General features: G+C 50.4%; 1 protein-coding gene across 3 annotated transcripts; it reads left to right on the plus strand.

Moving 5' to 3' along the window:
- Positions 1–13: 13 nt before the first annotated feature.
- Positions 14–21,387, plus strand: PMM2 (phosphomannomutase 2). Of its 3 annotated transcripts, none has more exons than XM_060122340.1 (8): positions 14–145; positions 4,998–5,109; positions 6,944–7,020; positions 7,702–7,793; positions 10,429–10,528; positions 10,639–10,714; positions 11,991–12,106; positions 19,837–21,387. In XM_060122340.1, exons 1-8 carry the CDS (start codon positions 80–82, stop codon positions 19,960–19,962), a joined length of 765 nt encoding a protein of 254 aa, XP_059978323.1. In that variant the 5' UTR covers positions 14–79; the 3' UTR covers positions 19,963–21,387. The 3 variants fall into 3 exon arrangements, with proteins under 3 accessions (XP_059978323.1, XP_059978324.1, XP_059978325.1); XM_060122341.1 differs by having other exon boundaries at positions 19,908–21,387; XM_060122342.1 differs by having other exon boundaries at positions 19,655–19,979.
- The last annotated feature ends 3,832 nt before the right edge of the window (positions 21,388–25,219 follow it).

Consider the following 25,219-nt stretch of genomic DNA (forward strand, 5'->3'; position numbering starts at 1 on the left):
AGGGGGGCTGGTCCCGGAAGTTCCGAAACGGATTCCAGGTGCCAGCGAATCCTGTAAGGTACGCGTGGAAACTGGGGATATGGCGGGGCACGGCCCAGCGCTCTGCCTCTTCGACGTGGACGGGACCCTGACGGCCCCGCGGCAGGTAAGCGGTGTCCGGCGGGCTTGCGGCAGCCGGTGCAGAGCCCCCTGCTGCTCCCAGACGGGGCTAAGGACCGCCTAGCTCCCCTGAAGGGACCGAACTCTACTCTGGGTTCCTGGAGGAATGAGATGGAAGCTCCCACCAGCTCTTCAAGACCTCAGGGTGCTCGAAGAGATGGGACAGGCCGGAAAACTCTAGAGAGCAAGAAACTTGGGTTGGAAAACGCAGTCCTGGACTCTCACCTCCAGCCCCGGATTTGAACCCCAGCTCTGCCCCTTAACCAGCTTGTGTGCCCTCCTCAGACCTATGACGTATGGTTTCTGCCTGTAGCCTGATGTGAAAGACACAGGTTTCCAGGTCAAACGGACCTGGTAGAGTCTCAGCTTTACCTCCTGACAACTGTGTGACCTTGAGCAAAGTCATTTAACCTCAGAGCCTCAGCATCTATGGCATTAAGTGGGGATATGACCTGTTGCATGTGGTGTTTGTGGGTGTCGAATGAAATCATATAAGTTCATGAAAGTATCTTGCATACGGTAGACTGGGTTCAATAATATTCAGTTAATATCAGCGACCGCCACCACTCCCTTCTCCAGCCCCGCAGTGGAGTGGGGTGATGGAGGAGACCTAGATTGCTGCAGGCTGCCTGCTGAGAACCTCCTTGGACTCCTAGAAACTTCTCATTTCCAGATTTTGTTGCCGTAGGCACGGATATGTTTCAGTTAAGATTAACATTTGTGATCTTTGCCCACTCTGACCTCCCCCTTGCACAGATTAGTCACTGAACACCAGCCATTTGAACTTGAGACTTGGCCCAAGTAGCCTCACTGTCTTCAAGTTCTAGCTCTACCCTGCTTAGTTTGGGCCAGGTGAAAGCAGTGGTATGTGTGCTCCAGAATTCACAACGAATGTCTGTGACCTCAGCTGTCCCTATCATTTTTACCTTTCTGAGCCACAGGTGCTATGTATCTAGTGATGATGCTCAATTGCAAGTTCTCCAGAGGCCCTTTTTGATTCTGAGGTTCAGTGATCCATGCACACCTGTAGGTTGTTAATTAGCGCCTAGTGGTCTGGAGCCAATGTCAGCAATTCATTGTTTGTAAAAGGCCAGATAGCAAATACGTTTGTGTTTGCCGACCATATGGTCTGTAGTAACTACTCAGCTTTAATGCAAAAGCAACCATAGACCTTATGTAGACATAGCATATATGCGTTCCAGTAAAACTGCTCTCAATTTGGCCCATTGGCTGTAATGGCCTCGGATTTACATTCCAAGCCTTTTTACACAGTATCATTAGACCTTTTTAACCTTTCTCCCGCTTTCATCCCTGGTAGGATAGTTGTTATTTCCATTTTAAATAAGGAAACAGACTCAGTGGAACCATGACTTTGATTTCACACAAGAGATCTGGTACAAGTCTCTGGGCCTCAGGGCATCGTTATTTGCTAAGTTTGCCATTTTCTGCTACTGCTCCAAGGTGGAGGCTGTTGTGTTACTAGGTGTGTCATTCAGGAATTGCTTCTGATTCCCAGAAGGTACCAGGATATATAAGCATAAAGTATGAGATAGCAGCGGGACCAGGCAACCCGCAGTGTTCTCCCTTAAAACATTTGAAACGTGATATTCTTTGGCGAATGTAAGTAAATTTTTACACTCAAAAAAAAATCTAATTGTAAAGAGAATTGTTTCAGGGCTTCCCTGGTGGCACAGTGGTTAAGAATCTGCCTGCCAGTGCAGGGGACATGGGTTCGAGCCCTGGTCCAGGAAGTTCCCACATGCCACGGAGCAACTAAGCCCGTGCGCCACAGTTGCTGAGCCCGCGTGCCGCAACTACCGAAGCCAGTGCGCCTAGAGCCCGTGCTCTGCAACAAGAGAAGCCACCGCAATGAGAAGCCCGCGCACTGCAATGAAGAGTAGCCCCGCTCGCCGCAACTAGACAGAGCCTGTGTGCAGCAACAAAGACACAACACAGCTAAAAAAATAAATAAAATAAATTTTAAAAATTAAAAAAAAATAGAATTGTTTCTATGTGCTGGGTGCTCAAGGTTAAAAAATAAAGCTATTTTAAAAATAAAAAATAAAAACTTTTAGCAACAGATTTGTTCATTGTACAACCTTTCCCTTCCTCAGTACTCGCATTCTCAAACATTGATAAGCACAAGACAATCCGAAAGCAATCAAATGGGTTATCTTTTCCTGCAGCTGCTGAAATAGTATATGACCTAAACAGGTAAAATCTAATTAGAGTGGAGTCCAGAGCTTTGCACATTTTAGTGTTTTAGTAGAATTTTGCTGTTCTGAGTACTTTCCTAAGAAATGCCATTGCATCTAAAAGCAGTTGAGACTTAGAACTAGGATATAAACCTGGGTGAATTGTTTTCCAACTTCCTATCATGAAAAATTTCAAACGTACAGAATCGCTGGAAAAGTATAGTACCCAAAACATCCATATTCCCACCACTTAAATTCAACAGTGATTGATATTAATTTTCTCTCTTTTTTTAATCTTTTCTGTGCCACTTCCTAAGCTGTAGTCATAATGGTACTTCACCCCTAAATGTTCGCACCTGCAGCTCTTGAGGACAAGGACATATGTCGTAACCAAAGTACTGTCATCATACTTAAGGAAACTATCACCAGTTCCCTAATATTATTTTATACCCTGGTCCAGGGGTCAGCAAACTTTTTTCTGTAAAAAGCCAGATAGTAAATGGTTTGGGCTCACAGGCCATATGGTCTCTGTCACAGCTACTCACATCTATAGTTGTGGCCACAGACACCTCGGAAATGAATGGATATATGGCTGTGTTCCAGTCACTCTACAAAAACAAGCAGCATGCTGGGTCTGGCCCACAGGCCCTATTTTCTAACTCTTCCTTTACTCCACTCAGTTTTCCTTAATTGTCCCAAAAAAGTCTTTTATAATTTTTTTTTTAATTTTTCAGAAGGTGAACTTCTAAACATTTTTTCACCTTAATTCCAAGCTTTTGGCTCTTTCTCTGTGCTTTATTTTGTCTGGGATGGTTTAGAATTCCTTGAAATTATCAGCACAAGAGTTATTTAGAAACATTATGACAATTTGGCTGTGTGGTTATTTTGCTCCAAATCTCTCCTGCGGTGTGGGGTAGTTTAGATGCTCTATTGTGGTCACGAGCAGCTAGGTCTTATTTCCTGTCAAAAAGTATTTGCTGCCATCTGGAAGCGAAAAGGTGTCTCTGACCAATGCAAGTTGCAGAGCACGTCTGATAGCTGGACAGCAATACCATTTAACTCATCAGTGTGCACAAGGGTCAAGAGAAAATAAAGTGTGCCCTTAGGCTTCTGTTTGAAGGTGGAAGTATTGCGTTTGTGTTGCATTTTTAATATTTTGCAATCATGGGAATCTTCCCCACTTGCATTCTGACGTCAGCTCTGAGTAAAGCAGTTGTGGGGACTCTGGGACCCATTTTCACAATCACTGACTGAGAGGCCACTAGATTTTGTCTATTAGGTCAAGATTCCACCGGAAGATGTAGAAAAGATTGCACTCTGATGTAAGCCCTTCTGTACAATTTTATTTTATTAATCATATGCATGTATTACTCTAAAAAAATTTTAAGAAAAGGATAAGGGCTTCCCTGGTAGCGCAGTGGTTGGGAGTCCGCTTGCCAATGCAGGGGACGTGGGTTCATGCCCCAGTCCGGGAGGATCCCACGTGCCGCGGAGCGGCTGGGCCTGTGAGCCATGGCCGCTGAGACTGCGCGTCCAGAGCCTGTGCTCCACAGCGGGAGAGGCCACAGCAGTGAGAGGCCCGCGTACCAAAAAAAAAAAAGAAAAGGAGAAGATTGAATTCTGGATGTTTTTGTACTGAAGTTGAGTTAAGTGGGTTTTTTGTTTTTAATTTCTGGTAACTTTATTTGTGTAGATATTCCATGTAAGTGTACAATTAAGATTGCTAAAAGTAATGAAATAAAAGTTTAAAAACTTCATTGTGATTTGCTTGAACACAGGGATATCTTTTCATGTCAGTTTAAAATTTCTTTTGAATGGGCACACGGTTTGGAATTTAACTAGCATAAAATTATACCACTGAGACCACTATTTATTTTTTCTTAATATTTATTTATTTATTTTGGCCGCACTGGGTCTTAGTTGCCGCATGCGGTCTCTTAGTTGCAGCATGCAGGATCCAATTCCCCGACCAGGGATGGAACACAGGCCCCCTGCATTGGGAGCACAGAGTCTTACCCACTGGACCACCAGGGAAGTCTTGAGACCACTATTTATAGATAGAGCTTTTCTTTCAGGAGAGACTGAAAAATCTAGTGGTCTTACTCTAAGGCTTTTTGTTTGGTTATATAATTATAATAAATCAACTCTCAACTTCCTCTTTAATCTCATTATGTTATTTTGTTTTAATCAACTTAAATCCATAAATGGAGCACAGTGTGGCATTTGAAAGGACTGGGGTAGGTCTACATGCGTTGTGGAAAAATCACAACTTAGTGCTGAGAAAGCAAGTCATTGCACAAGATGTGGAATGAGTCCACTTGTGTTTCAAAAAGCACCTATTTATATATGTGCATATAGACAAGTGTATATATAAATGCACAGAGAAAAGGCTAGAGCAGTACATAACAGCTGTTAATATATTTCTTGTGTGTTTTAAACTAGGTAAAAATAAGTAAAATTTAACAAGTTTTTTTCCGATAAAAAAGTTGATGTCCCAAAAGCACGACTAAATAGTTGGTCTTATCTGTAGACCTAGAAACCAAATTGGCAGTTATAAAAATAAGGGTTATATCACTCTTGGGACTTTAGTCTCCCGATTACTTCGTGACTCTTGACTGTTGTGTTTTTCTTTTTGAAATGCAGAAAATTACCAAAGACATGGATTACTTTCTACAAAAACTGAGGCAGAAGATCAAAGTTGGAGTCGTAGGCGGGTCGGACTTTGAGAAAGTACAGGAGCAACTGGGAAACGATGGTAAACTCCACATTGCTGGCTACATTTTGGTAAAAGGTCAACTTCTCATGAAGACGTTGGGACCTGTTGCCATTTAGTATCACAGGAGCCCCGAGCCCTCATCCCCGTGTGGCAGGCTTCAGGCTTCCTGCTTCCTTGTTTGGGGAAACATTTTCTCTGCCTTTATTTTTCCTCTGTTTTTAGTCCTATAAATAAATTTCTGGAGTTGCTAGTGGAACAGTTGGTACTCGGATACATGGACAGATTCACCTAGAAAGATGGGTGTCTGTTTCTCGGCCTGCAGTCCTTCCTGTTGGTCCCCATTAACTGCCCTTCTGGCCTCAGTTCGGGCCCCATCTCCTGACGTCCTTCTCACCCAGGTGTTGAGGGGTGCTCCGGGTCTTCATGCCTCCCTCTGTTGCCCTATCGCAGTGTTCCCCAGAGTTCCCTAGTCGGGAGGCACCCAGGCTCCTCCCCACCTAGTGAACCAGAATCTCAAGCCCAGGACCCCAGGAAGGTGGAGATTCTTACGTGCCCCTTCACTGGAGATTCTGAAGGGCATGCGTCTGTAGGGCATGGGAATCATACTTTAGCAACTACCCTCAAAGAGAGTCTAGTGCTGTGGGTGCAGCGCTCTGATTATTGGAAACTGTCTGGTTATGTTTGGCTGGAAGACCAGTGCTATGGATTATTCATCTCCACGGCCCCAGGCCTCCAGGGTGCCTGGCCTATAAGAAATAGCAGGTAGAGAGAGAGACGGATTGAGCATTCTTCTTGGCACTGTTGACGTTTTGGGCCAGTAATTCTCTATGTCCTGTGCACTGTAGGATGTTTAGCAGCATCCCTGGCCTCTGCTCACTTGATGCCAGTAGTGCTGCCACACCCAGTGTGACAACCAAAAATGTCTCCAGACACTGCCAGATGTCCCCAGGGGGCAAAATCACCCCCAGTTGAGAACCACTGTTCTAGATGTAATATCTTACAGTGCGAATCTGTGTGGGGTGTATTTATTGAACCAGTTACTGAAAGAGGGATCTGTGTAGTCCCTTTAAAACTCTCTGTTTTGGTTACACTTAATTTTCCTTGTAGGTGCTCTGTTTAGAAATGCTATAAACAACATAATGGGACACATTAAGACCCAGGGATCCTGTTACCTGGTCCGGATTGCCCTTTCTGCCTCTGGTCACGTAATTAACCACAGGCTCAGAGAGGTTTTGTCAGTGTAGCACAGCATCTTACGTTTCAGAGAGTAAGAGTTGAAACTCCAGAATCAAAACAGTAGCGAGCCAGAAGAAAGTGGAAGACCCACCTGCATCAGAATCACCTGAGGAGCTCATTCAGATGGAGATGTGGGAGCCCCACCCAACACATAGTGCCTGGGAATCTGCATTTTGGCAAGCACCTAGAGTTTGAGGCTCCATTAAGATTTATGTGGGTGGTCTTCAAATGTGAATGAATATAAGAATCGCCTGAAGAGCTTTAAAAAACAAAATCTGATTCTTAACCTGGCCTCTGCAGATTCTGATTCAGAAACCTTGGGAGCAGAGCCTGGAATTCTGCAGATTTTCATCACTGCCCCAGTGCTGCAGATTCACAGTGGGGTTTGGGAGCCATCGTTGAGGTGCCCACCGAGTCTCCAATCTGCAGCCTAATTGTCATCTTTTAAATTTATAATGAAGAGCCTTCTTAAAAAAGTTTTTAAGGAGCTTTTTTTCTACCCTCCCAATCTGTTAAGATGAGATAGCCTTTCACAGTCATTACTGGAGTTTAGCATTTTTATTGGCGATTAATGTTAATCAAGAAATAGAAACACAGGGTCCAATTCATTGCATTCTCAATTTTGTTTTGTTGGCAGTGGTTGAAAAATATGATTATGTGTTTCCAGAAAATGGCTTGGTAGCATACAAAGATGGGAAACTCTTGTGCAAACAGGTAGGTTTGCAAGTATCCAAACTACTCTGTACTACTAGTGAAATGTTTTCTAAAAAGGTATCTGATATTGAATGCCTCCAGGGAGTTATATCTGGGAGAAGAGTGGTAATGAATCTTCACCCTGTATTGTTTACATTTTGGATATTGAACCATGTGACTAGTACACATTCCAAATTGTTAACTAAATTTTTATAATTGTTTTTCAAGGTTACTTAATCTAATATTTCTATTATGGTAGCAAAGACTAGGGCAAGTTGTCTTGCTGCAAGCATTTCTAAGAGGTACCATGTAGCTCTTATTACCATTAAGATCCTTCTATTCAGACGTAAGAGGAAGCCAAAGTGGAACAAATATATTTTCTATCAGTGTCTGCAGATATTTTAATTGAATAAAAGGCAGCAGCAATAAACTCTTTGGGGCTTCCAGGAAGCACTTGAGAGATAATGAATACAAAAATCTTGAGTAATGAAGCAGAAAATGGTTTTGACTGAGGCCCTTTCTGGTTTGCCTAATGTTTTCAACCAGAGAAAAAGGGAGAAAAGGAGAAAGGCAGTGGGGTGTGTCCCCACCACTGCTTGGTGACCCTCCAGCCACAGAGGCTGAAGACCTGGGTTTGCTGGAAAGCCATTTTGAAAATGCCTCCCACTGTGTCAAGTTAACTCCAGTATTTTCTTTATCTAGAACATTCAAGGTCACCTGGGTGAGGCCCTAATCCAGGATTTAATCAACTACTGTCTGAGCTACATCGCAAAAATTAAACTCCCGAAGAAAAGGTGGGTTTGCTTTTAGCAAAGAAGCGCCACTGGAATATGGCTGATGCCGTCTGGTGGGTTGGAGCTAACTCAACTCCAAAGCCAGGTGCTTAGTAAGGGACCACTGGAAACCTTCTGTAAAGCCAGCGGTAGACCAATGATTACATAAATGATGGTGCGTCCACGTGACGGAAGTTGAAAACTATATGCTTTCAAGGCTATCAGTTAAGGCACATGCCTGTGAAACAGCAGTGTGGGAAAAGCAGCATCAGCCCAGGCCCCAGCTCAGGAGTCTCAAACTGGAGGCCTTCGGGCCAAATCCCATGCAAAGCCAAGTTCAGTTGGCCCCTGGTGTTCAGTAAAATCTGCAGTAAGTGCTATCATTTAAAAGTCTGATTTCACACTTTAAAATACCTGGGTTTCCGGCTTCTGCAGCATCTGAAAACCCGGCAGCTCGATGCTCCCTCCTAGGTGGCAGCAGCCTGGCGGGCAGCGCTGCCCCCCTCCCCATCCCCCAGTCTTTCACGGGCCACTTGTCTCATTTTTCTGGCCTCGGTAGGCATTTGATTCGGGAACGTACCTCTTGTTCTGAATACTGTTATCTCAATTCCCGTTTTTAAATAAAAACAACAGTAATGTGCACACATGCCCACAGTTAAAAGATTGGCAGAAAACGGACCATATGCTAATGGTGGTTGTTTCTTGGTAATGAGATTTCAGGTGGTTTCTTTGAAATACTTTTCATCTTCTCGGTTTTCTGCACTTAATGTGTAACACCCTAATGATTAGAGGGTGAAACATTTCTTAAAGGGTGATTGGATTTCAAGACATGCTGGAGTTTCGAGAGTGCTCGAGACCTGTTTCCAGAATTTCCGAAACAGATGCCCCTGCTCGGCACCTCCTCTCAGAGGGCAGGGGCTTCCTTTTTCACATCTGTCCCAGGTAGGGGGATGGATGAGACAGGAGGGACCCGAAGTCCATCTTTCTGGCAGCTGGGAGACGGCCCGTGAGGGTTCCTTATCCTGTGCTGTTGACTTTTACGTATATTAGAAATTCTCCATTGTAGAAAGTGAACATATAACGTACCCCAGGTCATTTCAGTCTTTACTTTGGGCTGAGCATTGAGGGAGGATAAAAAAAGGATAAGATACACTCCTGTCCTCCAAAGAAGATGTCATCTAGTGAGAGGGCCCAGCGTGCAGAGCTGTGACTCCGAATTAGCCTGAGACACCCGGTGAATTCAGAAGGCAGAGCTGAGTTCCTCCTTGATCGGCGTTTACCCACATTGCTCGTGGGTCTAATGCTATGTCCCACACACGCCAGGCAAGTGTAGTAAGACGTCACATCGTCCAGGTCTTCAGGGGGGAAGTGAATGCTTGATCAACCGCCTTAGTCCTGGTTTTTAGAACAGAAGCCTTTCTACAGTGCATCAGCCTCCCTCCCTGCCTTGGGCATGACCTCTTTTTCTGACAGTTTAGGACCCACAGGCCTAGTATCCCCCCTGGGAATGATCACCAGGGCCCCATACCCCAGTGTAGATGTAGAAGGTATAGGCGACAGGCTGGTCTGTACCGAGTCCAGGACAACCAGGACGGGGTGTTTGAAAAAGTGTCTTAGGTGCACATACGTTGTTGTATCGTTTGCCTCTTTCTCTGCAAGTTGAACACAGCAGGGGAAGGATCCAGTGATGGAGATACCGCTATTTTTACTTTACTTGCTTCCCAGTTTTTTAGATAAACTGGTACTTTTCATTTCCGGAGCCCTTTCAGGGGGCCTCAGAGCAAGTACCATTAACCCCTTTCTGAGCTCAGAGCAGAGCGGTGCCCAGGGTCCCTGGTAAGTGGCGGCTTTGGCGTGGAATCTGGTCCCAGCCCCACGCCTGGCGTGTGGCCTTGGAGTATTATTACTGAGGCTCACCTGGGGATCCTCAGCAGCTTTTCCTGTGTTGCTTTTCTTGGTAAAAATCAGCATTTCACTAGGTCACTTGCAAAGGTGTCTGGGACATATATTTTCAAATTCCTCAGGGAACTTGAAGAGCTAGCAATCATTTTCATAGCTCTTTGTTAACTATAACATTCTCTGTCAAGAGCAGCACCGTCCAGCAGAAATGTAATATGAGCCACATGTGCCATTTTTTCCGCTTTCCGTGGCCATGTTTTAAAAAAAATAAACAACGGAAAGGAATAGGTGAAATTAATTTTAATATGTTTTATTTAACTGACTATATCCAAACTATGGTCATTTCAAATATAGTCAGTATAAAGCATTGTCAATGATGGTTACACTCCTTTTTCATACGAAATCTGTGAACTCTGATCTCAGGTCAGATCAGCCACAGTTTTCAGGGCTCTCTAGCCACGTGAGGCTCGTGGCCGCCACACGGCCCAGCACAGCACCGCCAAAGGCTGATCACACCCGCCTCTGCCATCGGAATCGCCCCACTTTTTTTTTTTTGACCACACCTCGGCATGCGGGATCTTAATGCCCCGACCAGGGATCGAACCCATGCCCCCTGCAGTGGAAGTGCAGAGTCTTAGCCGCTGGACCGCCAGGGACGTCCCTGGAATTGGCCGGCTTTTTAGCCTGTCTGTCCATCTGTTGTGTTGCTCAAATAAATGATGTATCTCTGGGACCTCCGTCCCCTTTTCCTCCCCAGGGGTACTTTCATCGAATTCCGAAATGGGATGTTGAATGTGTCCCCCGTCGGAAGAAGCTGCAGCCAAGAAGAACGCATTGAGTTCTACGAACTGGATCAGGTGAGTCTTTATGAAATAGCCGGGTGTATGGACGTGTGGTGTGCATCTCTGCGGCCAAGAAAGTGTGCTTCTAATGCAGTGGACTATTGGTATCTTTTTGTTTTCCTCAGAAAGAAAGTATAAGACAGAAATTCGTGGAGGATCTGCGGAGAGAGTTTGCAGGGAAAGGCCTCACGTTTTCCATAGGTATCATGCATTCAAGCGGGCTTCAGGCTCTGGGAGCTGTTTGCTGGGAGGTGGTTGTGGGCTGGTGTGCTCTTGAACTTGGACGGTGACGAGTTTGCAGCTGGGCTGTCCGTGGCAGGAAACTGCCCTCCTGCCTGATCAGCGCTAGCCAGGACTCAGGTTAGGAGATGACTTCCACGCTGCTGGGTTTGGTTCTGAGTCCTCGCCCAGCAGGATTTTTCCTGCCTGCACTTCTCCTAGTCAAAAATAAGATTGCTTAATGAAGAGTGAGAACTTATCCCCACACCTTTGGGCAGAAGACAGCTAGCTCATGGGTGACTGTAGGAGAGAGGTGGGACAGGGCCTCTTAGATCAAGTAGACTGAATGTGTTCTGGAATCCTGTGATGTTCGAATGGCAAGGAACCTTCGAAGTCACTTGGGCTGGTTTTACAAATCAAGAAGCCGAGGCCCAGAAAGGGGAAGTCGCTTGTCTAGGTTCACGAAATTTCTGTTCATAGTGACAGGCCAGCATGCGGCCGTGTCTGATGCAGAGCTCTTCCTGCATCGCTGATGTCTCTGCCTCGCTTTTTGGTGGAATATGCCTGTCAAACGCTTTAAACAGACCGATTTCTGCTCTCAGTGCTGACAAGCCGTACTTACAGCCCTCTCCTTTCACCGGCTCAAATAAGCGTACGCTTGCCAGAAAACTGGAATTGCAGAGGGCCTCTGTAAAAGATGAATGGGTGTCTTGTTAAGTATCCTTGAACTGTGAGATGAGCGTCTTCCCTGACACAGCTCTGAAAGGGTTTTTGTTGCCCAAGAAAGCTGCCTGGCAATCCCCGTCCGTGGGGTTTTCATTTTCCTGCACGACGAGCTGGATGCATCCCGCTCCCAGGCCTCTCCGCCGAGCGCACAGTGCAGCTCCAGGGGAGCACGGCTGAAGGAAGCTGTTCGCAGCTCTTTCACCGGCCTGCTTGGGGCTTCGTTTAAGCGCGCTCTGCAGACCGCTCGGGTGCAAAGCCATTGTGGGTCTCACTCTGATGAATCAGCACTGTGTCTCTTTTTTAGACTTTAGATTTTTAGGTTTTAGGTGAAATCATGTTGGAGAAAAAAAAAGTCATGCAAGAATTGATTTCTAGAACCTACCCGTAAAGTATTGTAATTAGCAAACTGAGATAATAAAAATCAACCTTGGCACTCCAGTTGCCGACAAGGTCAAAGGGCACATTTTCTTTCAGTGACGTATCATTAGCCTCCTTTTCACCTTTAGCTTGTGTGTCTCCCTCCCCGCGGCAGGAGGTCAGATCAGCTTTGATGTCTTCCCTGATGGATGGGACAAGAGGTATTGCCTGGGACATGTGGAAAAGGACGGCTATGAGACCATTTATTTCTTTGGTGACAAAACCATGCCAGTAAGTATAGAAGTGTTTTTGCAGTTTCGTTGTTCAATTTGGGTTTGAAGAGGGGGAAAGCGGACAGATGGGCCTTTCTGCCCCCAGCCACACTTCACCTGGCAGCCCAGCTCAAACTGAGTAATAACTTCTGTCCTATGAGAGGGGGGTGAGGGAGCCCCCTCTTCTCTGCGCGCAGACACCCGACACCTCTGAAGGCAAGGATGGAGCCTTTCAGTTTGGCTTTGAGTTAAGTGTCACCCACCTCGAGCGCCTTCCGGAATGAGACCCAGTGCTGTCATCAGATCCTCTTTGTGTTTCAAAGCCCTTGCTGTTTTTGTTTCATGTTTCCGCCGTGTTTTTTCCCCAGGGGCGTTCATTTAGGTTGGGCACTAGGAGTCCTAAATGGTAGGAGGACCAAGAGTCTCGTGAGTCTGGAATTCAGGAGAGATGAGAGGTGGGGGGTCAGGCCTGGGCATCACACACTGAGGGGCAGGAGGCTGTCCCGGGGGGACTGTCGGAAATCCCAAGTCAGGGACCAAATCTAAACTGGGGACTGATGGGAATTCCCTGGCGGTCCAGTGGTTAGGACTCGGCGCTTTCACTGCCAAGGGCACAGGTTCAGTCCCTGGTCGGAGAACTAAGGTACCTCAAGCTTCTCAGCGCGGCCAAAATAATAAAATAAACTGGGGACTGAGAGCAGAGCCAGGTGTTGAGAGGCCAGCAGGAGGAATTTCCCCAGAGCCACCGAGGTAGCAGGCGAGGCTTTCCTTAGGACAGGTGGGTCCCCAAGGGGCTGGATGGAGGGGCTTTGTCGCCATCGAGGCCCGAGGAGGCTCAGCCCCCAATGGTCACTGCCCAGCCCGGGGCCGCTTCCCTTTACCTTCCTCTTGCACCCCCGTGCCTCTCTGCTTCCCTCTCACGGGCCACCCAGTGGTGGTAGCTACCTTGCCATCAGGCTCCTGTCTCAGGCTTTGTGGCTGTACTGCAGCAGCAGAAAGGCTGCATGGATGGAGTTTTTAATCCCTCCAACCCCCGGTCCACCCAAAATGCGTGCTGTTTTGCTAAGGTCTCTCCTGTGTGGACCTGCCTTTTTCAGTAAGATCTCAACGTGCTAGTCTTCCAGCGTGAAAGGGACTTCTGGATAGTATAGTCTCATGTCCTGCTTTCCAAATTATAAAACTGGGGGAATTCCCTGGCCGTCCAGTGGTCAGGACTCCACACTTCCGCTGCAGGGGGCCACAGGTTCAATCCCTGGTTGAGGAACTAGGATCCCACGAGCCGCCCTCTCCGGTCCCCCGCCTTCCCCCCCATCCTCCCGGCTTTGGGCTGATTCCTGCAGGCTGAGAAGACAGCTCTTCAGAGGGGCTGAGGCAGGTTGTTCTGTGATGATGAAGCCTCAGCTGGGACTTTGCAGGATGGAATGCAGTTCTTGAGATAATTAGAAAACAACATCTTTGGGGAATTCTTCATTTGGGAATTAGAGAGTTTTCTGTTTAACCACTGCATTACCACACGTCAGTTTTTGGTTTTTTTTAATCTTACCTACTTTTAAAAAATGGATACTATTGAAGGGAGGTTCCCCCCCATTCTTAATTAATAGGTATTCATTGTAGAAAATTAGAAAAAGCATGAAGAAGAAAGGAAAAGTCACTTGTAAATCACAGCTGACATGCCTCTCAGCCTCTTTGCAATGTATATGACCCCAAATGTGGGACACGGTGTGTTCACTGGTTTCTGCTTTTGTTCTCTTAACATATTTCGTTCCCCCCACATTGGGGAATGTTCTTTGAAAACAAGCTTTTTTTTTGATGGCCGTATAGCATTCTAGCATTCAGGCACAGCTTATTTACCCATTTCCCTGGCAGAGGCCCTTTGGGTTTGTGGCTCTTCGTTGTCTTCACGAGCACTGGAGTAAACGCTCTTGCATCATTCTTTGCCCTCCTCTCTGGTCTTTTTTATCAGTGGTTTCCTGGAGATGGGAGTTAGCAGTCCAGCCATCTAAATCTTTTAACAGCCTGAGGCCCTGAGCAATCCAAATACTAGCTTTAAGTTTCTTTTCGTATTCAGTGATAGATATTTGGAAAGCTGTTTTCTTTCTTTGCGCCAAGGCAAAATGTTTTTGCCGGCTCCCAGGGAGACAGCACCTGAGCTAAGCGCTGTCAGTAAAAAGCCCTTTCCCTGCCAAGCTCAGCAGGCTTAGACGCCTGCCCGGCAGCTCGGCCAGAGCCTCATGTTGCACCGAGTCCCGCGTGTCTTCCCCGGCCCCCGCCCCGAGCACCTCCAGAGAGCAGAGGGAAGAGGGAAGAGGCTGGCCCTGGCTCTCCTGGAAACTCCTTCATCCGTCCCGGCAGCCACAACAGGCAGCTTACAGGCCCTGGGCCCGGCCTTTGGTGGGAGTAGCGGGGGGGGGGGGGGGCGGGGGGCGGGGGGGGGCTCGGTTTGCTGCGGGGAGGGAGATGGCCAGCGCTTGGGGAGATGCACCCAGGCTGCTCTGCCTGGCTCTCCAGGGGGCTTGCGCCTGCCAGCTCAGCCCCAGCCCTGCCGAATTCCCAGGCAACAGTGCCTCTGCTTGTTTAATGCTTCTTGTAAAAAACATCTGGACTTGAAGTCGGGGCGACGTGAAAACCCACTGGAACACTTGGTGAGCATTACCCACTGATGGGTGTGACTCCGCAGTTCCACTTTGGTTAAGTCGGCTCTCAGTTCACTCCTACGTGTGTAGAAAGGGCTACAGAGAGGGGCACGCCAGAAACAACCCCACCCTTCGCAGGAGATGGAGAAATAAACGGGGGTCCAGCCACACAGCGGAATGCCAGGTAGCATAAGCACAGCTGGTGTGGAGCAGTGCTGGTAAGAGGCTCCATTTTTGTGTAAACACAAAGAAATCATCTCTCTTCGTGTCTGCTTGTAAGTGCACATGGGGGGTCTGAAAGGGTACCCCCAAAATTACAGAGTTACCGTGGGGGTAGGATGAGGATGGGAGAGACTTACCGCTGTGACAAGACCCTGTTTTTAAATTTTTGAGCTGCATGAAGGTGCTGTCTATTGAAAAATAAAACTTAAAAATGTCAAATTGAAAAGAGGAAGGGAACGAAGCTTTTCAGGTGCTTCCTCAGCGCCACCCCTGAGCAGGACACTTCCACGCCGCCACCAGCCGGGGGAGGCGGGGAATGCGGGGGCCCCGCAGAGGGCCAGCTGCTGGCTGAGTGCGGTCTGGAAGCCCATGCCCTTTTTATTCTCCCCTCTCACTTCCAGAACACTAAGACTGCTCATCCTTTACAGTCAGCATGAGGTGGTAGGCTTGGAAACCGAGAGCACCCAAGTCGGCCCCCCAAAAGCCTGGCGCGGTGACCACACGTGAGTCTGTCTAAGCCTCAGTGCCCCGGGCCGTCCAGGGGGTTGTGGGTCCGCTTCCAAAGGACCGAACAAAGTGAGAGGTCTTAGACGGAAGGGAGTTGGGGATGTGCCTCTTTCCCAGTGGCGGGCCTGCCTGGCCTGCATCCAGAGGCCCCTGCTTTTAAGAAAGTTGTGATAAGGCTCACCTAGTACTGAGGTTGCTCTGTGAGATTGGGGGCCTGCGGGATGGGTGACAGGTTGCCCTTGTGAGTGGTACCCAGCGACCCTTGAGATTCTGTTAGGCCTTTGGCCGGGGCCTGGGCTTCCTCGGCGTGCCTGGCATCTCCCGGCATCTCCTGGCATCTCCAGGGCTCCCAAGGCTCCTTAGGGCTAACAAAAGTGCAGAATGTGTCCTTGGGACAGACCTACCTGACTGTTTGTTTCTGTGGCAGAATCTGAGACCCAGGTCTTGTGTGGCTGGTGGCAGGCTTAGGTTAGCATGGTGAGGGGGTCGCTCGTTCCTGGAGGGACCCAGGGCAAATCGCCACTCCTTGTGGTCTGAGCCTCCTGGAGGAGGATGGACCAGATTAGAGGTTCTCAACCCTGCTGAGAACCCCGGGCCCCCTGCGGGAGGACAGGAAGCCAGATGCTGTGCAGGGGAACCATGGGTCCCATGTGTCCACTGGGGGCCTGCCTTCCTTCCGGACCCCAGAATTGGTGGCCTCGTTGGTCCAGAGAACAGGACGGTGGACCAGCCCCACCCCAAGGCAGGAGCATCCCTCACCCCAACGCTCCTGCTCAGGGAGACCCAGGCTTCAGGCCCCCAGGGCTCACTGGTGTCCACAGCATCAGCATCTCCCCGATGTGCTCCCGTGCCAGGGCCCCTCACACATCTCTGAACCCCGTTTTACGGGTGAGGGGAGCTGTGCCAGAGCCATCGCCAGACCCTAAGGGCCAGTCACCCAGGGGCGCAGCCCCACCCCTAGCCTGGTCATCACTAGATTCTGAGCTGCTGGTCCCCAGCCCTGGAGGCACATTGGAGTCACCTGATGGCTTTCAAAACCTCATGACCCTGGGGCCAGGCTGTTTTTGACCATAGCTGTTTACTTCTTTCTAGGAAAAAAATCAGCGCAGTTATCTAAGGGCATTCATTTTTAAACGTGAAAGTTGTTTGAGGTTGTTTTCATCCACAGCTAATTCTGACATACTGGGAGAGCAGCGCACACCGCAGTCATCAGGTCCCCAGCCTCCTGCGTAAGCCCTGGGCACCCAGCTCTCCTGTGGCCAGAGACACCCAGGCACGGGAGCTCTTAGTGCATCCTGGGCCTTTGGCCCCCATGTCTCTTGTTCTTTCCCAGTTTTATTGATGTATTTTTAAAGCTCCTTCAGTGACTGTCACTTGCAGCCAGGGGAGAACCCCTGCTCTGGGATCTTTGAAGGCTGAGCCTTTGTCTTGGTGGCCTTTGTACCCATAATGGATAGAAATTGGCTAAGTGCTTATTGAACTACCCGAGGTAAACGTCCATGTGCAGCTAGAGAGCTTGCCTGTGCCGCGGGCAGGTATCCACACAGCAGAGACCCCCTGGGAGTTGTGTCTGGAGCAGGGCATGCAGCCGGCGGCGGCCGGGACACTGATGCAAGAAAATCAGCTTGCACTGCGACCCTCCTCCCGCTGCGACCCTCCTCCCGTCGGCCCAGACCTTGGCCTTGTAGGGATTAAACATTAATGGGCAGCCTGCGCTGATCCGGGGCCTCTGCTTTGGGCCTGCCAGTTACACCTTAACGGAAACATGATCACTTACTCATCCCTTCGCCTCTTCCCTCCCTCCGTCTTCTCCCAGGAAACAGGAGCTTTGTTTTGGAGCTTGTGGGTGGCTGAGCCTGCCCAGCAGGAATCCAGTAACCTTTGGTGCACATGCAAATCCAGTTTTGAAGTTTCCTGTTCACTGTAGCCTTATTTTTCTAGTGGGTGGCACTCACTAGCTTGGTGGTTTGGTTCTGCTTCTCCCGACCTCACTCCGAGTCTGGTTTGCAAGGTCTGTGCAGCCCCAGGAGGGAGCCCGCCCGCTCTGAGGCCAGTTGCCCTGCGGGAGATGTGGGCAGTGCGGGCAGTGCAGCTTTGCTGCCCTCTGAGAGCAGCGGTCCCCACCGGGCTGCAGGAGGTTTCTCCTTCCCGGGTGATCGGAATCTCTGGACCTGGCTTTGGTACGAGTCAGTGGCTTACAAGGCAGCAGGGCTCAGCCTCCTTCCACGGACAGCTCCCCGCCATCGCCACCAGCAGGCCCTCTGTCAGGTGAGGCATCTGTTGGGCACCTGGGACACCCTCTCCAGGTTGGGGCAGGCGTGGCATCTGTAAGCCTTGCTGCTCCAGAGGTCCTGCTCCCCAGAGAGTGGCTTCTGTCTGCCTTGCACCCTGGCTGGGGGCTGGAGCCTCCTGACTCTCCTCTGCTTCCGCTTTTGAGTCCTCATCCCCCATCCATTCTCCAGAAAGTTCCTCGTGTGAAGTGAACCTGATGGTGTGAAGCCTGGCTCCTGGCTTTCTGGAGGCTTCACATAAAATCCCAAGTCCTCATCTCGACCTGCGAGGCCTCACGGCCCGGCCCCTCCCCGGCAGGCTGTAGCCCAGCAGGCTCTAGCCCGGCTGGCAGCCTTTCCCGGATGGGCGGTCACAGGGCTTGTCCCTTCTCTTCCTTCAGGCCTCTGCTCAAAGGCGTCTCCCCTGTCACCCTGGTCCCCTCCCCTTATTCTTTGCAGATGCCGGCAAAGCATCCACAGAGCTGTTTATGTCCATCTTAAATGTAAGCTTGGAAGGCGACCCTTAGGTGGACGTCATTTGTTTGCCACTGTATCTCCAGCTTCTGAGACCATGCCTGGAGGGTAGTGAGCGCTGCACACGGTTTGTTGGGTTAATCCGTGAAGACTAACCCCTCCCTCCAGGGTCGGTGAGTGACACTGGAGTGAAAGTGTCCCCAGGTGGGTGCTGGGTTTTTCTGAATAGAGCAGGAGTTCTTGCTTGCTTGGTTAGGTGCTCTGTGCTGGTTTCCCCACACCAGGCCGTTCCTAAGAGAAATCTTTTTTTTGTCGTAAGAATTGTCTTCACGTGTACTTGTTCAGGAGATGCTGGCCATGAACTGGGGGCCAGGTGAATGACCAGAGCCCCTTCACAGGACATAAATTCGTGAGGCCCACGCAAGGCTTGGCAGGCTTCTGGGAAAGAACATTCCCCAGTGTGGCTCCAAGGTCATGGCCTCCCAACATGGCTCCACCCAGCGCGCCTCGGCCCAGGCAGTAGTCCCTCATGAGGTCTATGAACTTCACCTTCTCCTAGGGAAGCCGTCTGCTTGGGGGTGGGTGGTTCTTACAAAGATGAGAGCAGCCATAATTTCAGGTGTCAGTTGTTTAAAAGGATGTCATTTTCGTACAGAATCGTTTTCTCCATACTGGCTTCGTGCTCTGTGTTTTATGAAAAAATCCATTTTCTCTGCAGTGATTTTCATCACATTATAAACTAATTGATTTTTTTTTCAAGATTTTGTGTTAGACTGCTTATCCAATGTTATGAGGAAAATATAGGAAATTCCATGAGAAGCTAAGCAGGGGCTTTCCTGCAGGGCTGTGGGTTGTGGAAGCAGCATTCCCCTGAGATGGGCGGGACCGGGGAAGGGGGTACAGCACAGTCACAGGACCCCCTGCACCCAGCATGCCTGGCCCCTTTCAGACTGGGCCTCAACTCCTAGGGGCTCACCAGGGGGAAGGAAGCATGAAAACGCTAGGAAGCGGTGCTAGCTGCGCGCTGGGGCTGCCCCAGGATTGCGCGTCCACCAGTGGCCTCGGTGCTTTGGGCGAAGTTCCGCCACGATCCCCATTTCACAGATGGGGAGCTGCCCACATACCCCCCTCACTGGTGCTAGACCAGGATCTGAGCCCAGGCCACCAGGCTCAGACTCCAGCCACATGGGCCTATTTAAACTTCAGTGAATCAGACTCAGTCCCTCTGTCACAGGCCTCACGTGTGGCCTCCGTCGGCTCAGAGGTGGACCGTGTCCATCGTCACAGAAAGTCTCAAGGGCAGTGCTGCTCTGGACTGTCTGCCCTCCTACAGTCCCCCATGACCTGTTAGGAAAGTTTGGATGCAGTTAAAACAAATTGATGGGGTGAGAATTCTGCTTTCTTGATAGAAAAATAAGCCTTAGACAGACCTTCATGGGAACATCGTGATTTCTTTCATAGGCATAATTGCATGTTCCAAAGCTAAACTGCAGTTCAAGGGAAGGTGAAAAACCCTTTTTTGGTACGACAGTACCCTTGCTGTTCCTCTCCTGGGGGCTAAGAAAAGGTGCCTGAAGAGATGCTCCCCGCCCGGTAAAATCGCAGGGTCCTCATTTCTGGTCCTATTTCTCTGGTGGCCCCAGGCCCCTGGGTGGCAACAGCCTTGGCCCAGGAGGAGCCAGGTGGCGCCTGCATCTGCGCCGTGTCTTCTCAGGGCGGGAACGACCACGAGATCTTCACAGACCCGAGGACGGTGGGCTACACCGTGACGGCGCCCGAGGACACACGCAGGATCTGTGAGGAGCTCTTCTGCTGACCATCCCTCTCCCCGTGGGAGGGGCGTCCCGCCACGCCCACCCCCAGCCCACTGTACGGTTGTCACTCGGGTCCTCACTTGGCAGGGAAATGGCCCTCCGCCTCCAGTGCTAGAAGCAGCCAGAAGGGAGAAGAAAAGGCTTGTCAAGAATGGTTCAAAGGACTGTCTCCAACAGAGGGTTTTGTCCCCACCCCGAGTCTCAGGACCCCCAGCCCTGCCCTGATACGTGCGATCACAGTACACCTGGGGTTTTTTTGTTTTTAAACTTTCCCATCATTCTAGAATGATACAGGAAGAACGAGTGTGCCTGGACCCTCCCTCTTTCCTCATGGGTCTTGTGGAAAATGTAACAGATATTCACATTGGGACCCTGCATCAGTACCAGGAGGGGGGCTTTGGTGATGAGAAAGAAAGGACAAGATGTTTACAATGATCTGACCCTGGGACATGGTTAAAAACACTTCCAGAAATGAAGCTCCCCCGTGAGAGCGCGGGCCGAGTGACCACTGACCCCAGGGACTTTGCAGCTAGCTGGCCCAGGAAGCAGGGGTAGCTCTGTATCCACTACACTTGGAGACCCGCTGGTTTCCTAGCCATTGGGACAGAGGCAGTGGGACCAACAACGCCGCCGAGAACAGGCACATGGCCCTCCCGGGACGCAGCTTCGAGCCCAGGCCTAGAGACTAACTGAGGCGGTCACACTTCACCCAAAAAACCTCCTCCTGCTGTCCCCAGGGCCTGTTTGCCCTAGTTCGTCAGGGATCAGGGGAGAGCCTGAACTAACAGATCAGGAGCTGTACCGTTTCTCTGCCGATGTTTGAATAAGCCCATCCACCCAGGCCCTCGGAGCTGCCGTGTTTGGGTCTGCAACCCTCACTCCTCCCTCCCGCCTCCTGCAAGTTCCTTGTATAACTGGAAGGCAGCGCGGAGCCTCGTCCACAACACAGAACACGGAAGAGAGCTTTCCAAGAAAACGGTTGCTGTGTCGCTTTTGAGCATCTTCCTCCACAGACAAGTGCCGGGGCCGGCGTCAGTCCAGGCATGGCCTCTGCTGGGGGCTTGCAGACCTGAATCTCAAGTGGGGATTACAGAGGTACTCTGAGCAGCCCACCTTTCTGCCCCCACCAGGTACCTTCATCACAGAGGAACCTGGTTCCCCCCAACCCTCCCCCAGCCTGGCTTGTCTCAGCTCAGGATCAGCGCCAGGCTGCGAGGTCAGCCCCCTCACCTGCCCAGGGCCACACACCGGGGTGACGGTTCTCACTGGTTCCCAGGACTGTGCCGTCCTGTGGCATCCTTCCTGGCTGAATTTTACACAATACTGTAATGATCTTTCCAAATGAAGAGTAGCAAATTAAAGTGATTTTATTGTTTCCTATTTTTCTTTCTGATTACTGTTTTCTCCTCGAGTTAAGTGAGTTGGTATCTTCTCAGATTCTGGGGGAAGAGCTCAGCCCTCTTGGACCTGAGGGGCCACTCGTTGCGACGCTGACGTTCCCACGATGTTGGGGGTTGCACTTACCAACTGGCATCGACCCACCCTCCAGGCTTTTCTGCCCACTGGGTAAGGATCCAGTATTCCATAGAAGTTTCCTTATATATCAAAACGAGACAACTGAGTCTTACTCAGACTTGTCCCAACTTTCATGAGGTGAAGGGTGCACTGTTTCTCCGCCCTGCACAGGGTTGCCCTGGGTAGGTACCCCGAGGCCATCAGGCTGGGCCCCCTCCCCTACACTGTCACAATTCCCTCAACCTGCCTCCCCACCTCCAACGACTTCAGACTTTGCGCCATCCTTCCCCTGCTGCGGTGGTCTTATCCGGTCCAAGCTCCCCGGCCATGTATCCCACCTCTTCTCTCTTTAGGTATTCCCCAGCACCCACCTTGCTCCCCGAGGGCCTCCGCAGCTGGGCTCCGTGGTGGGGACATCAGGTAATAGTAGGTAAGTAACATGCAGGCAGCAGCGGCTGATGCCTTACACGTGCTCGCAAAGCAGCAGCTTCTGCCGTTGGCAGGTAAGAGCCGGCTGCCAGGATTCAGATCCTGGTTCAGCTGCTGCTGACTGGCTGTGTGATGGAGGACGAGTTCACCCCAGCCTCAGTTTGCTCATCTGTCGAATGGGGTTATAGTCCCTACCACACGTGTAACTTAACCGCGTTAACTTCAGTGAAGCACTTAGAACAGTGTGAGCTATCGCTAACTTAATCATCCCCAGAAACCCCGTAAGACGGGACTGTCAACCCTGCTTGACAGACGAGGATAAGTCATTCCCTCAGCCTTCTGCCGTTCCAGGACGGTAGACAACATCACAAGAAATGTAAACATGGTAGCTAAATGCTGAGCAAGAGGGAAGCAAAGAGGTTGCCCCAGGTCAGCGTGGGGCTGTTAAGAAAGCTTCCTCCTCCCCTTCCCCACCCCCTGACCCCACCCCCTGCACTGCAGAAGCTGACCAGGTATTTAGCCCTGGGCTCTAGGGCTTAAGAAGCCTCAAGGGAAAGACCACTAGCAGCTACTGGCCGCTGGAAGGCCCATATAAAGCTCAGTGAGGAGCCTGAACTCGATCCCGAGGGAGGGGCCGGGGGAGGCCCATCTGTGTGACGAGGGTAGGTCTGTCTAGCTTCCGGGCAGGGAGTGACTGGAGGGCCCGCATGGAACAAGTTTGGCAAACATTTGGGTGAGGCGAAGGTGGCCTAGGTGGCCCTGAATCACTTCCTGAGGGCTGCTTCCCTCTCCTGCCCAGACAGGGCCAACTCGGCCAGGCCTCCAGGCTCCCTTCCACATCTGCCCACCCCCCGCCCCCCTCACCCTGGCTTCCACCAAACCCACCCTCCCTCCCTCGAGCCGCATGGCATCACATGTGTTTGGGGTTCAATGCTTACTCCGGCCTTTCCCTAATCAGGTTCGATGGGCTGGTTATAATTTGTCCTAATGCACTCTGAAAATCTGTATATTTTTACAATAAAGATGTTCACCTCTGCACGCCCAAAGCCATTATCTACCTCCCGAGGGAAACACTGGCCAAGGAGGACCTTCGCAGCCTCTTGTGCCCCCTGCATCTCCCTGCTGCACTCCTGGAAACCAAGAACCTGGGCTGCCTCCCCTCCCACTTCCCAGCTTCCCTCCGTCTGGACCGCCCTTGGCCAGACTGCTTCTGCTCACACAGTACCAATTTAAATGCATCAGCAGTGCGTTTACCCACAGCTGACCACATAAGTGGCATTTTCTACTGTCACGAAGCCACATCCCACTGCTAAGCTTGCCTACGCAGGAGGATGATGATTAAGGAAGAAGGGCTGATCCCATTTTCTTATTCATCCTCCAAAAAACCAGACTGCAAAGTAGAATGACTGTCAGCCTCCTCTGGGGAGACGCCCTTACCTGCTGGCTTCAAGGAAAAGCTCCCTGGCAACCAGATTCCCATTAACACATAACGCAGAGCCTCACGCAAAACAGACTTTACTGAGAGAAGGATGCTGGTGGGAGGAGACCTGCAGTCAGGAATCCGGATTCTGTGCCCAGCTCCGTCGCCAACACCGTCCATCCTCCCAGAGCCTCCGGAGTTTCTGTAACTTGAGACTCTGTGCTTGAGTGGGGAAGGGTCCCTTCCAGCTCTGACTGAGAAAGATGTGGTCACCAGGAAGGACAGAGCAAGAGCCATTTACAAAGGAGTCTACACAGCGAGAGCCCAAAGTTTAGCTCAGAAGAGCAGATCCAACTCCCAGCCCGCTGGCGGGCTGGCAGGTCACAAGGAGCCCCAACCATGTGTCAAGGTGAGGACAGGGCAGTGGAGACACCTGGGGGAGCAGGTGGAGGGAAGGTGCAGGTTCTCAACCTCCGGGAGCCTGCACAGGTCTCGGGAAGTGGCTCTGGAAGCGTGGTCTGTACCCAACAGACGGGTCTCCAGGAGCCACCTGGGGACAGACCATCCAAGGCTGGAGGGGAGAAGGCCACCGCGGGGCAGCAGAAGGCAGAGGCAGGAGGACCCTTCGAGGGGCACGACAGGCCAGGAAATAGGATCAACTTCCTTAACTATGATGTTTCACTGCATACTGGAAACCAACACACTTACTTGCCTATTTAAAACAACTCCAGTGGTCATTTTGTGATGTATGAAAATATCAAATCACTGTGTTGTGCACAGGGAACCAACATAGTGTTGTAGGTCACACACACACACACACACACACAACACACACACACACACACAATAACAACTCCACCAGTTCTCAGCAAAATAGTTCTGGCCTTCCACCCCCTTGCAGAAATTTCCAGATTTAAGACACTGGATTAGGCCGTCATTGTCTTTCAAGGGCTCGCCTCCCTGCACTGACAAATGGACACTTTTGTCTACAAAAGTGACTACATACAGGCCACATATTTCAAGACGTATTTCCCAGCTATTGCTATTTTTAAAACACAACTAAAGCCAGACCAAACCACAGCAAAGAAAATCCTAAGGATCTGTTTACTGGAAATATCTACAAAGGTTTGCAATGTCGGCAGCGAAGTGCAAACAGAGCTGGCTCTGGTGAGAACTTCAGTTATGAAATAAAAAAAAGAAAATCCTAAGCAGTTCTTCACACCAGTTTTCCAGAAAACCCCACCAAAGGTGTATTTCCCCTTCAACTTCTGACTTTACCAGGCTGTCAGGAAGCAAACCACCTGCTCTTTTCTAGATGGATCCGGAGAAAGGTCTGGTCTTAAAGAGCCTCCCCTCTCCACACTCCCCTCTCCCACCGCCATCCCCACTCCCACCCACCACCTCAGTGACGGGCTGCTGAGCCAGGATCACTCACCCTGAAGACAGACAGAAAGGACCAGCCTTCGAAGAGAGTTAGGATTCGCCTCTGAGCACGTCGCTGCCAGGTGGAGGACTCCGGGCTCCCAGACACCCAGCTGTGACACCTCCCGCTGCGAAGGTACCAACCTCCCCCCACTCCCCGCCCCTCCCAGCCCCCTGAACAACCAGCTGAGAACCAGAAAGAAAAGCCTGCTTTGCCCAGGGCCGAGGAAGAGACACAAGGGGGCCGCTTGGGCGGGAATTCCTCCCGGGAAAACACGCAGGGTCCATGTCACTACCCAGAGGGCCAGATCTGGGGATTTTGAGCCTTCCTCCAGGGATGAGGGGCTGTGGGCTGGGGAAGACCACCCGACCCAGTCCCGGGTGGGGCTCGGACAGACCCTCCACTCAGCCACTAGCGGGTGCCTC

The sequence above is a fragment of the Lagenorhynchus albirostris genome, chromosome 15 (genome assembly GCF_949774975.1).
Source record: "Lagenorhynchus albirostris chromosome 15, mLagAlb1.1, whole genome shotgun sequence".
NCBI classification, from domain to species: Eukaryota; Metazoa; Chordata; class Mammalia; order Artiodactyla; family Delphinidae; genus Lagenorhynchus; species Lagenorhynchus albirostris.

Coding starts and splice junctions, on each gene's coding strand:
- PMM2 (XM_060122340.1), top strand. CDS start 80: ATGGCGGGGCACGGCCCAGCGCTCTGCCTCTTCGACGTGGACGGGACC. Junction 10,529..10,638: donor AGTTCTACGAACTGGATCAG/GTGAGTCTTTAT, acceptor TGTTTTCCTCAG/AAAGAAAGTATAAGACAGAA. Junction 10,715..11,990: donor AGGCCTCACGTTTTCCATAG/GTATCATGCATT, acceptor TCCCCGCGGCAG/GAGGTCAGATCAGCTTTGAT.